The following is a 16,865-nucleotide window of genomic DNA, read 5'->3' on the forward strand; positions in this document are numbered from 1 at the left end:
CAGCCACTAGTAGAGGTCTTGAGCTCTAACATAAACAAAGAGTTTTTAATTGGGAGTTTTTTTTTTTTTTTTTTACATTTTGTTCATTTAATCAGTAGCAGTAGAATGAATTAAGTGAAACTTAAAACTTAGCCCAGATAGGATAAGTATAGAGATATATTGTGAAAATAATCATTGAGACAAAGTTAAATATGTTTGTCTGATTTCTATATAGGTATATATATATTATGTTATATATAAATTTTTTTTTCTCTACCTCTTCCCAATCTTGTTTATTTCAGATGAAATCAGAGGTAAAGTGGGATCAGAGAATGACTGACTGAAATATTTTTTCTTGCAACATGAGAGCCAATATAATAATGAGTTGAAAAGTGCATTGAAAAAACTTTTTAAAAGCTGTATATGTTTATATGTTAATATTAAATAGTGCAAAGAGGTACTAGACTTGTAGTCACATGGATTTGAGTTCACTACTGCCTCTGCCCTTTACTTCTTTGAGATTTGTAACATTAAGTATTGGAGTGTTCTTGTGAAGAAGTGACACATCATATGGGAGGGTACTCTTGCCCTGGAAGGTACGAAATGCAAGCTGATTTCCTTCCTTAGTACTAAGGCTAGGTAAAGCTGAATTTATAAATTAGGCACAGTAAGAGATTAACAACAATAATAATGAAATAGAACAATTATAACAATATATGGTAATAAAAGTTATGAAAATATGGGTCTCTCTCAAAATATCATCTTGTACTGTACTCACCCTTCTTCTTGTGATGATGTGAGATGATTAAATGCCCACATGATGAGATGAAGTGAAGTGAAGGATGCAGCATTAGGAGGTGACTGTTGATCTTCTGACAATAGGTCAGAAGGAGGATCATTTACTTCTGGACAGTGGCTGACCTCGGGTAACTGAAACCGTAGAAAGTGAATCCACAGAGAAGGGGAGGATACTGTACTAAGAATTCTTCATATGTAGAATTATTTTATGTAGAATATGTAGAAATGAGGTATAAAAAAATTGTTGGGTTGTAATATATTAACCATTTATTTGACTATCTCTGTGCTATTGCTTATTATAAAGCCAAAACAGCATCCAAGAAAACAGAAAGAAACCTAGAATGTGAGTCAGCTGTGGAATGTAGAATTAGATATTATAAAAAGTTACCTATTTAGAAGGCCAAAGACCTAACTAATTTACTAATTAGTTAGTCTAATCTAGATGTGGATTAGTCAGATCTATCCTTCTTTTGGCTGGGATGATAGTAATCATTGGAAGGCTGTGTCAGTTCAGTCTCCTGGTGAGCAGACATAAGATAGAATTATAAGTGAAAGAGATTTATAAAAGAAAACACCCAAGAAAGATAAAAGAGAGAGGGAGAGTTCAAGTGGATAGGAAGAGCTTTCAGACTGCAATTTGGGTCTGACAGTGGTGAAGGGAGGGCAGGAGCGTTGGGGAGGAAGAACGTCAGACTAGTGAAGTTCTGAGAGAGCCTCCTCGTAGGGCTGATGGGGTGCCAGATCAAAGGTTGTCTGTTAGAGGGATCATGCTAGGTGGAAAGAACCCTTCTCTGGTTTCCCATCCATGCTCAATCCTTTGGTTGGGAGCAGAGGAGAGCGTAAGCTTGAATGTTGCAGTGGATCCTGAATAAGGAGGCTGTCAACTAGTTAACTGCATTCTTGAAAGCAGGGTGAGTCAAATGGCATGCCACAAAGGCTGTATGTGATACAATTTAACTTGACAAATATTTATCGGTTGCCATTTTGTACAAGAACTATGCTAAGCACATTGGAGATTTTGGGAGTTATTCATTCATTCATTTAGTTATTTGCTCATTCTAACATGCATTCAAAAATATTAATTGGAGGACTACCATGTCCCAAGCACTATTCTAGGTGCGGAATGCCTAAAACTCTCATTGAAATCTCTTAATTCCATTTATAGACCATTGTTGAAATATGTATCTCCCTTTTTCTGTTACAGGATCAAAGCATTTGCTGGTTGCTTATTAAAATGTTATAAAACTCTAAGACTAGAACCCACACACACAAACTCTTTCACATGCCCTATTTCAGATTTTCCTTCATGGATGTAAACTTTAAAGGTCAAGGATGAGGGAATTAAATACTGAAAAGAATCCTCACCAGGTGAAAACGGAAACAGCTAATCTTACTTAATATCATGTTGTGGTAACTCCACACTTGCATAACTTAGCTTTCTGCCAAGAATGCAGCTGCTTTATATAATTTATAAGGAATAGATGTGAAGTATGAAAATATTGCAGTGTTGGTGGACTGTGAAGAATGCCGAATTTGCTGAGAAGCTTATTCTTGATGTGATATCTAGGCATAAACTAAGATTGGAGGATGAAGAGAAATACATAGTGATACTAAGTTTCTACTATATTTGCATTTATTTGGGAGTTCTAAGAGATCTTTGTTGGTCAAGTGTTTCTTCTCTAAATAGCAATTTCGTTTTAATACCTACTGTAGTTGCTTCTGCATGCATTTTGATGTTGTTATTTTCCATCTCTTTTTCATTTGGGCTGACAGAGATGCTGTATAGAGCTGTTCCTTTTGCATCAGCAAAAATGCCTGTGCCTTATAGCTGCGGCTGCTGCATGCATCATTAGTACAGCGTGCAGGGATTTTAGTGTTATTTCTAAACCTCCCTCACCTCATGCCATTATTTTAATTTAGAACCAACTGTTCAGCCATATGGAGCAGTTTGTCATTCAACATCTGTATGTTCTTGCAAAATATGAATTTGTGTACTTTATGCCTTCAAATGTGCTCTATTTCATATGGAAAAGACAGATCTTTTCATTTCATTAATGTTTTCATTGACTGAATCTCCCATTTATTTTTTTCCCGTGGAGAGCTTAATGTTGGATCAGGATGCTTTTAAAAGTCGCAGTGTCAAGAAATGGATACCTGTGTTCTATAACTTAGCCTCACTTGAGTCCACAGATAAACACAAAGGGCACCTTGCTGACCATTTGTTTTGTGTTTCACAAATTAGTCATCTTCCATCCATTTTGTTCTAACCCAAAGCACCCAGATATCCAAAATAGCATTACAAATGAACGAGCATTAATTTACCTCTGATTTCTTGCCTGTCTGCTCTCTGCCTTACTAAAATTATTCAGTGGATGTTTTGCTAAAGGTGCAGTCAGTGTCCCCCATCTGTATAGCCTTTTAAGCAGATTAGACCCTTTGCCCTGGCCCTGATGGAGGGGGTGCTGGGCAGTCTTGTCTGTACACAGTGACCCCACCCATTTTCCCAAGTATTACTTGACTAGAGGCGCATCTGAATCTAAGAAGTGACAATTTGATTCTTTTCTAGGGTTTGCTGTTGACACCTGGATAGATCGAATTAATTGTGAGGCAGTGTTGGGTAGTGCTTAGGAGCAGAGATCTGTCTACACAGCTGTCCATTTACCAGCTGTGTAATCTTGGCGAAGTTACTTATCTGCTCCATGCCTGAGCTTTCTCCTCCATAAAATGAGATCCAAAAATGTCCTCAAAACCAAAAAATTTTCATAATCACCAGGCAGCACAACTTAACTTACCTGAATTCATTTGGTGACAATGACCTGACAGGAAGTTATGTGTTATTTTTGTCTTGTCTCTTGGTTTTCATATTCACATATTTTCCTGCAGAAATAGTAATGTGTATGATTATGGAATCTAGCCTCAAGATCTTTTGAAAGGGAACTGTGGACCAATTAGTATCTACCTTATGTTTTTGTTCTGAGGATTAAATGAATTGCTATATGTAAAAGTGTTTAGAACAGTCCCTGGTCCATAGTGAGGTCCATAGTAAGCCCTCAATAAATGTTAGCTCTGATTTTTACCTTGGATGCATAGTTTTCACTTTACTGCAAGGAACAGTTTCACTAAAATAAACACCTGCTGAGCCTTGGGGACATGATAAGTTTTTTACCAAGGTGGGCATAATACCTCTCTTCATGTGGGTAACAGTCTAATATTAAATAGGAAATTAAAATAAAGCAAGCTAATTATTAATAGGGAAGAACGGGGGCTGAAGGGATCATGGGTCAGTGGCAGGTAAAGGTCTGCCTGTGTAGGTTCACCAGGTAAATAGATAAGGGAGACTGTCCCAAGCAGAGGAAGGAGTGTATGTGAATGCTCAGAGGGGAAATGAGGGAGTCAGGTTCTTGTACCCTTGGTTTGCATGCCCTCATGCCCTCCAAATTATAAGTCTCTCTAACCCATTCCTTTCCCCAGGACCAGGGAGCTTGCCTCCTTTAAAATCGAAGGCAAAGAGAAGCAAAGGAGAATGTATGTTCCCCATGAGCTGCTCAGGAAGAGAAGGGGCAAGTTCCTGGGTTGCCTAGACCATGCTAGCCTCACGATTCTGGGAGATCACCCAGGCAGAGATGCTTGTGTTGCAAGAGTCCTAGAATATTTTATTATCTCTCCATATTGGAGGAAACATCAGGAGTAGAGCAGAAGCATTCTCCACCCCTAACTCCCGGCCACTTTCAGAAGTTGCTTTTGTCATGTGTGGGTGGGCTAGAATATTAGACCATCATGGTTTTGAAATTCCCTCTAAACTAAGAATAAAACATGTACAGAGTAGTGGCCAAGAGAGTCTCCACTAAGTGAAGTACCAGGTATAGTGCTTAGTATAGAGCAGGTAGGCGATAACACATTAGTTGCCCTTCTCTTCGGTTCTTACGCATCATATACATTTTACCATAAAATGTATGCAAAAGAAACTAATAGATTAAACTAATAGGAGTTAAACTAATGATTAAATGAAAATGGTAAAAAATAAAAGGTATGCATTCATGCCCAGTAGGCATATCAGTATTATTGTGAATAATTCATATTAAAGTTAAAAAAAAAATCCTTCTTACTGTTTAAGAATTTGTTATCTGTAGTAATAAGCTCTTCCAGGACAATTTTTTTCCCAAGCAGCATTATTGCAGATTGCATTCTCTCTCCTTATTCTCTGCCTCCTCATCTGACATGCCGCTGACCTGCTGTGGGGGTTGCAGTACTGTTCCCACTTCATGGTGAAGGAAGCGGGAACAGGAAGGGAAGGCCTGAGGCTGCTCACACCATTCCTCATGAGAAGCTGGAGTTGACATTCTTCTCTAAATAAAATGATATTTTGAAAATTATTTACTGAATTGATTTTAAACTGATGTTTGTTCTACATTTGCCTTATCAGAAATAACTAGTATCACTTTTTAAAACATGGCTGTTAGGGCACCTGGGTGGCTCAGATGGTTAAGCGTCTGCCTTCGGCTCAGGTTATGATCCCAGGGTCCTGGGATCGAGTCCCGCATCGGGCTCCCTGCTAGGTGGGGAGCCTGCTTCTCCCTCTGCCTCTCTCTCTCTGTCTCTAATGAATAAATAAATAAAATCTTTAAAAAAAATAAAATAAAATATGGCTGTTAAAGAGAGACAAATTAAATTCTTCTTTTATCTGCTTCCAATTCTCTATACATTTGTGCCAATTGAGAGGAACCTGTCTTCCTTCAGCCTTTATATTTGCAAGCTTCTTTCTCTCCTTACCACTCACTCACATATTTATAGGCAGTTCCTTCAATTAGGTACATAAAATAAAAAGCAAAAACCTTGGTAGAGCATACAACTGTCAGGGTTGTGAGTTCGAGCCCCGTGTTGGATGTAGAGATTACTTAAAAAAAAAAAAAAGGTAAAAATCTACTTTGGTGAACTGAAATTTGAATAACTGTATTTGTTGTTGCTTACTTTTTTAAAAAGAGTTTTCACTGGAAATACCTGCATTGCATAAATATTAAATACATGTGAATTGGACAAAGCCGCTTTTTGTGTTTACCATTTTTTTTAGAACCTCTAGGATTTCAGTTGTTCAGAATTAGATGAATCATAGTCCTTATTTCATGATAATCTCTCATTATTGGTAAGTCTTTGGCCTGCTTTTATTTAGTGTTTTTAAAGTTAATTTTACCATTTGTGACCCCAACATCCAAAACAAAAGCTATGTTCCTGGCAATGACCTATTATTATCTAACCAAATGACTCTCCTCCATCTCCCTGGACCTCCTCCCAATGTCTCAGGTAGTCATTTTCTTAAATTCAGGATTCACTAGTTCCTTTTGTTCTTTATAAATTCTTATTATGTCTATGCTTCTTCCCCATATGTATTTTAAATTTAGTTGTTTTTACTTCTATTAAAAAGGTTTCATACTATATATAATCTCAGGTTTGCATTTTTAAAAAATTTACTATTATATTACTAGGATGCTCTGTTTTGTGCATTGTTGTATTTCATTCATTTTGATTACTATATAATAGTTCAAGGGAATGAGTGTACCAGTTTATTTGTTCACTTTCCCACTGAAGGACAATTAGGTCGTTCCCAGGTGTTTGCAATTGTGAACAGCTGTTAGAACATTCTTGTACATGAGTCTTGTTTTTAACCCCTGAGTTTCTCTTAGGAATAAAATTGCTGGGTTATAGGGTATATGAATTTTTAACTTTAGGAAATAATGCCAAGCTATTTTTGAGTGACTGCACCAATTGGTACTCCCACCAATAATGTCTAAGAGACCCTGCATAACCCTAGCTCTCCAGCATTTGGTATTGTCAGACTTTTAATTTTTTGTCAGTTAAATGGGCATGAAGTGATATCTTATTATAGTTTTAATATTTATGTCTTATATATATTGGGCAAATTTATTTCCTCTTTTGTGAAATTCCAGATCATGTATTTTTGTCTGTTTTTTTCCCCTAAGTCATTAGTGTTTGTTAGCAATTTATTAGGCATTTATTATGTATTTCTGATATTAATCTTTTGTTGGAGGTATATGTTTTAAGTATATTTTCCCAGCTTGTAACTTGATCTTTTATTTTTCTTAAGGTATCTTTTGATGTCCAGAAATTCTTAACTTTAATATAATCAATCTATTAATATTTTATGGTCCATACTTTTTTATGACTTAATCTTTTTCTAACCTAAGGACTAAAAGATATTCACCAGTACTTTTCACTAAGATATTTAATGGTTTGTTTTTTAAGCTTAAGGCCCCTATCCCTCTAGAGTTGATTTTTGTTAATTGAGTGAGTGAGGATTCAACTTTACTTTCTTAATAAAACTTAACTATTTAATTTAGATTTAACTTAAATTTAGATTTTAAACTTAATCTCTTCTTACTCCAATGGTCTGACTTGCCACTAGAGAGTCATAAATGCATGGACCTATTTCTGGGATTTTTACTCTGTGCTGTTATTGAGCGAATGAGTGTGTGTATGTATTTATCTTTGAATTATATATATTCATCTTTGAATTTTAGACATACACTTATACACTTAGATTTTGAAATAACTTTGGTTTCTCCACTAGGTTTTGGACATAGTAAAAACAAGTATTCGTACAATTCTTCCACGTATCTGGAAGGTACCTGATGTCGAGGAAGTAAGTTTATATCGGATTTTCAACAGGGTTTTTAATCGCCTACTCTGGAGTCATGGCCAAGGACTGTGGAACTGTTTCTGTGATTCAGGGTAAGTTCTAAGTTACCTCTTATTATTGTTACTTTTAACATTTTACTATTTAGTTACATAGGAAGCCCAATAAAATGGTTGAATTTCTATAATGATCTGTTAAATTATGGATTTTTTTTTTTTTTACTGTATACAGTTTTTTTGTATTTGGCTATAATTTATAGCAGTTAAGCTGATTTAGATGAGATAATGAATATGAACACAACACCTAACTGATTTGAATTCAGTGGAAAGAAGGTAGTTTTTAATTTAATTTTGTTTTATTTAAATTCAATTAATTAACATATAGTGTATTATTAGTTTCAGAGGTAGAGTTCAGTGATTCATCAGTTTCATGTAACACAGTGCTCATTACATCAAGTACCCTCCTTAATGCCCATCACCCAGTTACCCTATCCCCCCACCCCTCTCCACTCCAGCAACCCTCAGTTTCTTTCCTATAGTTAAGAATCTCTTATGGTTTGTCTCCCTCTCTGCTTTCATCTTATTTTATTTTTCCCTCCCTTCCCCTATGATCCTCTGTTTTGTTTCTTAAATTCCACATATGAGTGAAATCATATGATAATTGTCTTTCTCTGACTGACTTATTTCACTTAGCATAATACCCTCTAGTTCCATCCACGTCATTGCAAATGGCAAAATTTAAATTTTTTATGGCTGTGTAATATTCCATCCATTGGATGTCTTTGCAGAAATGTCTGTTCATGTCTTCTGCCCATTTCTTGATTGGATTCTTTGTTCTCTGGGTGTTGAGTTTGATAAGTTCTTTATAGATTTTGGATACTAGCCCTTTATCTGATATGTCATTTGCAAATATCTTCTCCCATTCTGTCGGTTGTCTTTGGGTTTTGTTGACTGTTTCCTTTGCTGTGCAAAAGCTTTTTATCTTGATGAAGTCCCAATAGTTCATTTTTGCCCTTGCTTCCCTTGCCTTTGGCGATGTTTCTAGGAAGAAGTTGCTGCGGCTGAGGTCAGAGAGGTTGCTGCCTGTGTTCTCCTCTAGGATTTTGATGGACTCCTGTCTCACATTTAGGTCTTTCATCCATTTTGAGTCTATTTTTGTGTGTGGTGTAAGGGAATGGTCTAGTTTCATTCTTCTGCATGTGGCTGTCCAATTCCCCAACACCATTTGTTGAAGAGACTGTCTTTTTGCCATTGGACATTCTTTCCTGCTTTGTCAAAGATTAGTTGATCATAGAGGGTCATTTCTGTGTTCTCTATTCTGTTCTACTGATCTATGTGTCTGTTTTTGTGCCAGTACCATACTGTCTTGATGATTACAGCTTTATAATAGAGCTTGAAGTCCAGAATTGTGATGCCACAGCTTTGGTTTTCCTTTTTCAACATTCCTTTGGCTATTTGGGGTCTTTTCTGGTTCCATACAAATTTTAGGATTATTTGTTTCAGCTCTGTGAAAAATGTTGGTGGTATTTTGATATGGATTGCATTGAATGTATAGATTGCTCTGGGTAGCATAGACATTTTCACAATATTTGTTCTGCCATTCCATGAGCATGGACCATTTTTCCATTTCTTTGTGTCTTCCTCAATTTCTTTCATAAGTGTTCTTTAGCTTTCAGAGTACCAATCGTTTACCTCTTTAGTTAGGTTTATTCTTAGGTATCTTATGGTGTTTGGTGCAATTGTAAATGGGATCAATTACTTAATTTCTCTTTCTTCTGTTTCATTGTTAGTGTATAGGAATGCAACTGATTTCTGTGCATTGATTTTTATATCCTGCGACTTTGCTGAATTCCTGTATGAGTTGTATCAATTTTGGGGTTGGAGTCTTTTGGGTTTTCTACATAGAGTATCATGTCATCTGTGAAGAGTAAGAGTTTGACTTCTTTGCCTATTTGGATGCCTTTTATATTCTTTTTGTTGTCTGATTATTGAGGCTAGGACTTCTAGTACTATGTTGAACAACAGTGGTGAAAGTGGACATTCCTTTTGTGTTCCTGACCCTAGGGGAATAGTTCTCTGTTTTTCCCATTAAGAATTATTTTTGCTGTGGGCTTTTTGTATATGGCCTTTATGATATTGAGGTATATTCTCTCTATCCCTACACTATGGAGAGTTTTAATCAAGAAAGGATGCTGTATTTTGTCAAATGCTTTTTCTGCATCTTTTGAGAGGATCATATGGTTCTTGTCCTTTCTTTTATTAATGTAGTATATCACATTGATTGATTTGTGGATGTTGAACCACCCTTGCAGCCCAGGAATAAATCCCACTTGGTCGTGGTGAATAATCCTTTTAATGTACTGTTGGATCCTATTGGCTAGTATCTTGGTGAGAATTTTTGCATCCATATTCATCAGGGATTTTGGCCTGTACTTCTCCTTTTTGGTGGGGTCTTTGTCTGATTTTGGGATCAAAGTAATCCTGGCCACATAGAATGAGTTTGGAAGTTTTCCTTCCATTTCTATTTTTTGAAACAACTTCAGAAGAATAGGTATTAATTCTTTAAATGTTTGGTAGAATTCCCCTGGGAAGCTGTCCTGCCCTGGACTTTTATTTGTTGGGAGATTTTTGATTACTGCTTCAATTTCTTTGGTGGTTATGGGACTGTTCAGGTTTTCTATTTCTTCCTGGTTCAGTTCTGGTAGTTTACATGTTTCTAGGATTGCATCCATTTCTTCCAGACTGCCTAATTTGTTTGCATATAGGTGATCATAATATATTTGTATAATTGTTTGGATTTCTTTGGTGTTGGTTGTGATCTCTCCTTTTTCATTCATGATTTTATTAATTTGGGTCCTTTCTCTTTTCTTTTTGATAAGTCTGGCTAGGAGTTTATCAATCTTATTAATTCTTTCAAAGAACCAGCTCAGTTTCGTTGATCTGTTCTACTGTTCTTTTGGTTTCTATTTCATTGATTTCTGCACTAATCTTTATTATTTATCTTCTCCTGCTGGGTTTAGCCTTTATTTGCTGTTCTTTTTTCCAACTCCATTAGGTGTAATGTTACCTTGTGTATTTGAGACTTATCTTGTTTCTTGAGAAAGGCCTGTATTGCTATATACTTCCTTCCTGGGACTGCCTTTGCGGCATCCCAAAGGTTCTGAACTTTTGTGTTTTCATTTTCATTTGCTTCCATGAATTTTTAAAATTTTTCTTAATTTCCTGTTTGACCCATATGTTCTTTAGTAGGATGCTCTACTCGAGAATTGTATTACATCACAAATCAGGTCTCAACTGGTACCAAAAGATTGGGATTATTCCCTGCATATTCTCAGACCATGATGCTTTAAAACTTGAACTCAATCACAAGAGAAAATTTGGAAGAAACACAAATACATGGAGGTTAAAGAACATCCTACTAAAGATTAAGTGGGTCAACCAGGAAATTAAAGAAAAATGTAAGAAGTCCTCTACTCGAGAAGAATGTGTATTCTGTTGCTTTAGGATGGAATGTTCTGAATATATCTGTGAAGTCTATCTGGTTCAGTGTGTCATTCAAAGCCCTTGTTTCCTTGTTGATCTTCTGCTTAGATGATCTGTCCATTGCTGTGAGTGGGGTGTTAAAGTCCCCTACTATTATTGTATTATTATCAATGTGTTTCTTTAATTTTGTTTTTAGTTGGTTTATATAATTGGCTGCTCCAAGTTAGGGGCATAAATATTTACAATTGTTAGATCTTCTTGTTGGATAGACCCTTTAATTATGATATAGTGTCCTTCTTCATTTCTTATTGCAGTCTTTGGTTTAAAATCTAATTTGTCTGATACAAGGATTGCTACCTCAGCTTTCTTTTGATGTCCATTAACATGATAAATGGTTCTCCACCCCCTCACTTTCAATCTGGGGGTGTCTTTGGGTCTAAAATGAGTCTCTTGTGGACAGCATATCAATGGATCTTGTTTTTTTTTTAATCCAATCTGATATCCTGTGTCTTTCAGTTGGAGCTTTTCGTCCATTTCCATTCAGAGGAATTATTGAAAGATATAAATTTGGTGCCATTGTATTACCTGTAAAGTCACTGTTTCTGTAGGTTGTCTCTGTTCCTTTCTGGTCTTTGTTAGTTTTGGGCTCTCTTCGATCAAAGGATCCCCTTTAGTATTTCTTGCAGGGCTGGTTTAGTGATCACAAATTCTTTATTTTCTGTTTGTCCTGGGAGCTCTTTATCTCTCCTTCCAATCTGAATGACAGCCTTGCTGGATAAAGTATTCTTGGCTAAATATTTTTCTCATATAGCGCCTTGAATATATCATACCCATCCTTTCTGGCCTGCCAAGTCTCTGTGGACAGGTCTGCTGCCAGACTTATGTTTCTACCCTTGCAGGTTAAGGACATTTTGTCTTGAGCTGCTTTCAGGATTTTCTCTTTATCTCTGAAATTTTCAAGCTTCACTATTATATGTTGGGGTATTGACCTATTTTTATTGATTTTGATGGGGGTTCTCTGTGCCTCCTGGACTTGAATGCTTGTTTCCTTCCCCAGATTAGGGAAATTCTCAGCTATACTGTGTTCAAATAAACCTGCCCCCCTTTCCTCATCTTCTGGCACCCTTATTATTCGAGTATTATTGTGCTTTATGGTATCACTGATTTCTCAAAGTCTCCCCTCATGATCCAGTAGTTGTTTTTCTCTCTTTTTCTCAGCTTCGTTACTTTCCATCATTTTGTCTTCTAAATCACTGACCCTCTCTTCTGCCTCATTTACCCAGCAGTTAGCGCCTCCGTTTTTTTACTGCATCTCAGTAATAGCATTTTTAATTTTGGCCCGATCAGATTTTAGTTCTTTTATCTGCAGTAAGAGATTCTCTAGTGTCTTTTATGCTTTTTTCAAGGCCAGCCAGTATCTTTATAATCGTTTTGAATTCTAGTTCCAACATCTTACTTATATCCGTATTGATTAAATCTATGGCAGAGTACTACCTCTGGCTCTTTCTTTTGCTGTGAATTTCTCCTTCTAGTCATTTTGTCTAGAAAAGAAAGGAGGAAAGAAAGAGAAAGAAAAAAAGAAAAAAGAAAAAAACCCAGCAAAAACAGCAACAACAACAACAACAACAACATGTGCAGGGAGTGATTCTGGTGTATGCTGTGTACACTCTGCTGTTGTGTTTTGGCTGCTCTTTCCCACTGGTCCTTCCTCCACATAGTTCCTCCTTGCTTGTAGTGGGGAGTGTTTGTTCCTTTAAGTAGGTATGCTTTGATTTGTTTGTGAAGTTAAGCTGGAAGCTGATGTTGTTCAGCTTTCTTTAATCGGTAGACTTGGTAGATGGAGGGGTTTGTGTTGGTCTTCTGAGGGAGAGGCCTGCTGTGCTGGCTCACAAGCTGACTTGCTCTCCTAAAGATACTCCTGCCAGGTCAGAGGGGAGGGGTTTAGTGTAGGGGACTCCAGCCTCCACTAGAGGTGCTGTGTTTCTCTCTGGAATCTGACTGTGCTGGTGGGTGCGAGGAGGGAGGGATGGTGCAAGAAGTAGAATAAGGCGTCACCTCACCCTTTTGTCTCTGGGGAACAGAACTCCCAACAGCTCCTGCTCAGCTGGCCCTGTTACAAAATGTCCTGTGACCTGGGCCCTTGTCAGTTCCCTGCCCTAATCTGTCTGTGCCTGGGTCATTGGCATGCCCAGAGCCACAGATCTCCTGTATTTTATCTCTGGCCAGAGGCTGGGATTCAAAACTCCCAAGTTTTAAAGGGCCTAGTAATGTGTGCGCCTGCTCAGTGGGGAAGCTCAGGGTGTGCCCAGCACCGACCCATTCCTTAAAAGCCGTCACACAGTGGGCAGTCAGAGGCTAGAGTTTATTGCAATGCTCAGTGAAAAGCTGGAGCCAGGTTATCAGCCATCCGCACTTGACTCAGTCCCCTACTCCCCTTTCTCCCAGAAAAGCCATTGCAGAGGCTTGAATCTATTGTGGCAGACAGCAAAAAGCAGTGGTCATGTTACCCACCATCTGCTCCAGTCTGCACTTCACTCTGTCAGTCCTAGCAAAGGGGTTGATTGGTGCCACACAGAGGTTTAAGCCTATTGTGGTTCACACCAAAAAGTTAAGAGGTTTTCTGCCCTCTGTGTGCCCCTCTGATGCTGATGCTGAGCTCCACTCAAGGGCATCCCAGCTGTTCTTTGTCTCTGGAAAGGACAAATATGCTCCTCCAAATGCCCTCCAGGAAGGGGGGCAATCCCTTCCTGAGCAACCCACCCATCACCGCTTATTGTGAGGTTACAAACCGCTGCAATCTTTCCAACTTTCTCCCTCTTCCTGACTTTGCTCCTCCAACTGGGCTTCCTCCTCTTCCAGCTGCACTGCTTCCCAATCCCCCAATACAGGGCTCTGAAACTTGCCTCTGCCAAATTATCTGGCTTCAACTCTGCAGGTTGTTTCCATACTCCTTTGATCCTAGTTGCGCAAAATCATTAAAGGTTGATCTAGTTGTATTCAAAGGACAAGGTAAGTTCAGGGTCCCCCTACTACTCCGTCATCTTGGAACTCTCCCTGCCCCCCCCCGGTGCCAAGGTAGTCTTAATGAAAAATCTCCATTACAAATGAATATCTTTAAGGTTCTTCTGCTCTTGCCTTCATGTAACAGACTTCCAAAATATGGCTACACTCCTGCTCTTCTCCAAAATTTCAATCCTGCCAAAGCTGTTGTGACTCATTGTCACTTTAGCCTTAAGATATTTAAAGCCAAACATTAGGCACCTCCCTTTCATTCAGAAATAGCTTCCTTTCTGGCCTTCCCTTAATCCCATTGTTATTCTCCCAGTCATGCAGGTTTGATATGTCAGGGTCATCTGTATCTTTCTTCTTCCCAGTCTATATTCAGTGGTTTGCTAAATCCTGTTAGTTTTTCTGTCATATTCTCACTGTGGCTACTTTAGATTCTTTTTCATTGTTCTTAGTACCCAGTACTTTCTACTGTGTTAAATACTTTTGGAGAGACAAAGTTGATTTTGACACAGAGCCTGACTGCAAGACTCTTAAATATGATAATAGCTAAAGCTATACTACTTACTATGTGCCAGGCATTGTTCTAAGCACTTTATGTATATTGAGTGATTTAATCCTCATAACAACACTTTGAAGCAAGTTTTATGTTTTATCTCCATTTTGTAGGTGAGGAAACTGAGGCATAGATAGGCACTAATGACCTAGTGCAACTGGGATTTGGACTCAGGGAGCCTGGCCCCAGAGTTTGTGGTGTGAACCAATAAGTTCTGCTGCTTCTAGTAGATAAAATAAGATATATATATATATATATATATATATATATATATATATATATATATATATATATATATATATATTGATTATATAAAAGAGACCTATATAAAGTATTATAGGATTTCAGATAGGAGGAACCTTTTGGTAGAAGGGCTAGGTAAAATTAATAGATTTCTAGACATTTTTGTCTCCAGTTTTTTGTTTCCCATATCTATCCTACTGTCAGGGTCATTTCCTAAAATCTATAGTGATTTCCCTCACTTATCATTAAAGTCCAGACTTCTTTTTTTTTTTTTAAAGATTTTATTTATTTATTTGAGAGAGAATGAGAGAGAGCACATGAGAGGGGGGAGGGTCAGAGGGAGAAGCAGACTCCCTGCCGAGCAGGGAGCCTGATGCGGGACTCGATCCAGGGACTCCAGGATCATGACCTGAGCCGAAGGCAGTCGCTTAATCAACTGAGCCACCCAGGCGCCCTAAAGTCCAGACTTCTTAGCTAGAGACACAACACTCTCTAACATGCTGGTTCTTTCTTATTTCTCTAATCTCTCTCAATACTCCAAATGAGCTCCAAATGTCCTCCATTTAAATATTCTAGTCCTCTAGTACCAATTTATTCATACCATTTTCAGACTTATTCTCACCACTATCATGTTCCTCAGTGGCCATTTACTTTTCTTTCCCTTTCTTTCTTTCTTTTCTTTCTTTCTTTCTTTCTTTCTTTCTTTCTTTCTTTCTTTCTTTCTTTATCTTTCTATCTTTCTTTCTTTCTTTCTTTCTTTCTTTCTTTCTTTCTTTCTCTTTTTCAAAGATTTTATTTATTTATTTGACAGAGAATGTAAGCAGGGGGAGCAGCAGAGGGAGAGGGAGAAGCAGGCTCCCTGCTGAGCAAGGAGCCTGACGTGGGGCTCGATCCCAGGACCCCGGGATCATGACCTGAGCCAAAGGCAGATGCTTAACTGACTGAGCCACCCAGGCGTCCCCTCAGTAGCCATTTAAAAACAGGAAGAATTTATAAGGTGCTCTGGGTTGTAGTAAAATCTGAGAGTAATCTTGGCTATAAATTATTTTCTACAGAGATTTAAGTGGAACATTTGAACTATATTCTGTGGCCCATTAGTTGATGGTTCTCTGTAGAAGTTCTCTCAATCTAGACTCATAACTGGAATTTTGTTTCTGTTTGTTGGTCCATTGGTTGTGATATGGAAATGTTGGGGTTCAGAGTCAACAGCTAAGAAAGAATACTTGAGATGTCTTCGATGTATAAAGATGGTTTTATTAAAGCATGGGGACAGGGCCCATGGGCAGAAAGGCTGCCCTGGTATTGTGAGGAGCAGTTAGTTATATACTATGGAGCTGGGGGAAAATCCAAAAGGATTTTCATATGCTAAAGAAGACTCATAGGATCCTGGAGACCTAGCTATTGTCAAGCTAAGGTTGTTTTTCCCTCTAGCAAAGCACTAATGTTAAGACAGTTGGGAGTTCCTGGAGGAAGGTCACACTCTGCTTGCCTCAAGTATTTGTCAATGGGCTGCAGGTTATAAGGAAATTTAATTTTATCTACATTTCCTTCTGCCTTTGTTCTCCACATCAGTTAGAATGCTAGTTATTCTTCAGCAGGGAAAGCAGTCAGATAGTCTGCTACTGAAATTGGTGCTGGTAATTTTGAGTCCATGAGGTAAACTCCAACTCCAGACCCCAAAGATGCCATACAGTGGTTCTTCTTTGCCTCTGGGACTCCTCTTCCCTGAATTATTTTGGTAATATATTCTAATTGATTCAGAATCTTTTTCTCTTGTTCCTTGAACAATACTCCCCTTAAATTTCTCTGGTGGTATCTATTACTACTAGTATTGATAATGAGAGTTAATAGCATTTGACCTGATACTACTATACATATTAAATATTCTTATAATTGCCACTTTAATATTTTGAATAAATTATTATTGTTATTATTCTCATTGTACAGAGGAAGAAATCAAAGCATAGAGAGAATATAATTTGCCCAAGTTCTTATAGTAACTAGGTGAGCCAGGATTTAAACCCAGGTTGTCTGACTCAAGAGCCCAAGCTCTTAACTGTATGCTTTATTGACTCGCCTCAAAGCAGCATTCCCAGTGGTTGACAGGCTTGCTTGATTTAAGTCCCATAGCCTTAGCCAAATCCCCAGCCCC

The 16,865-nt window shown here is 37.8% G+C and overlaps 1 protein-coding gene across 3 annotated transcripts in view; it reads left to right on the forward strand.

The window, feature by feature from the left end:
- The window catches only part of TTLL7 (tubulin tyrosine ligase like 7), a 144,588-nt gene that overhangs the window by 107,818 nt on the left and 19,905 nt on the right, over positions 1 to 16,865 (forward strand). For all 3 annotated transcript variants that reach the window (XM_064588935.1, XM_064588934.1, XM_064588933.1), the window contains one exon: positions 7,361 to 7,521. In XM_064588935.1, the coding sequence (XP_064445005.1) occupies positions 7,361 to 7,521 (161 nt within the window). The remainder of the gene's footprint in view (positions 1 to 7,360; positions 7,522 to 16,865) is intronic.

This window comes from Mirounga angustirostris, unplaced genomic scaffold (assembly GCF_029215605.1).
Source record: "Mirounga angustirostris isolate CCGP_5_RB_7025 unplaced genomic scaffold, mMirAng1.0.hap1 SCAF_4, whole genome shotgun sequence".
NCBI lineage: Eukaryota > Metazoa > Chordata > Mammalia > Carnivora > Phocidae > Mirounga > Mirounga angustirostris.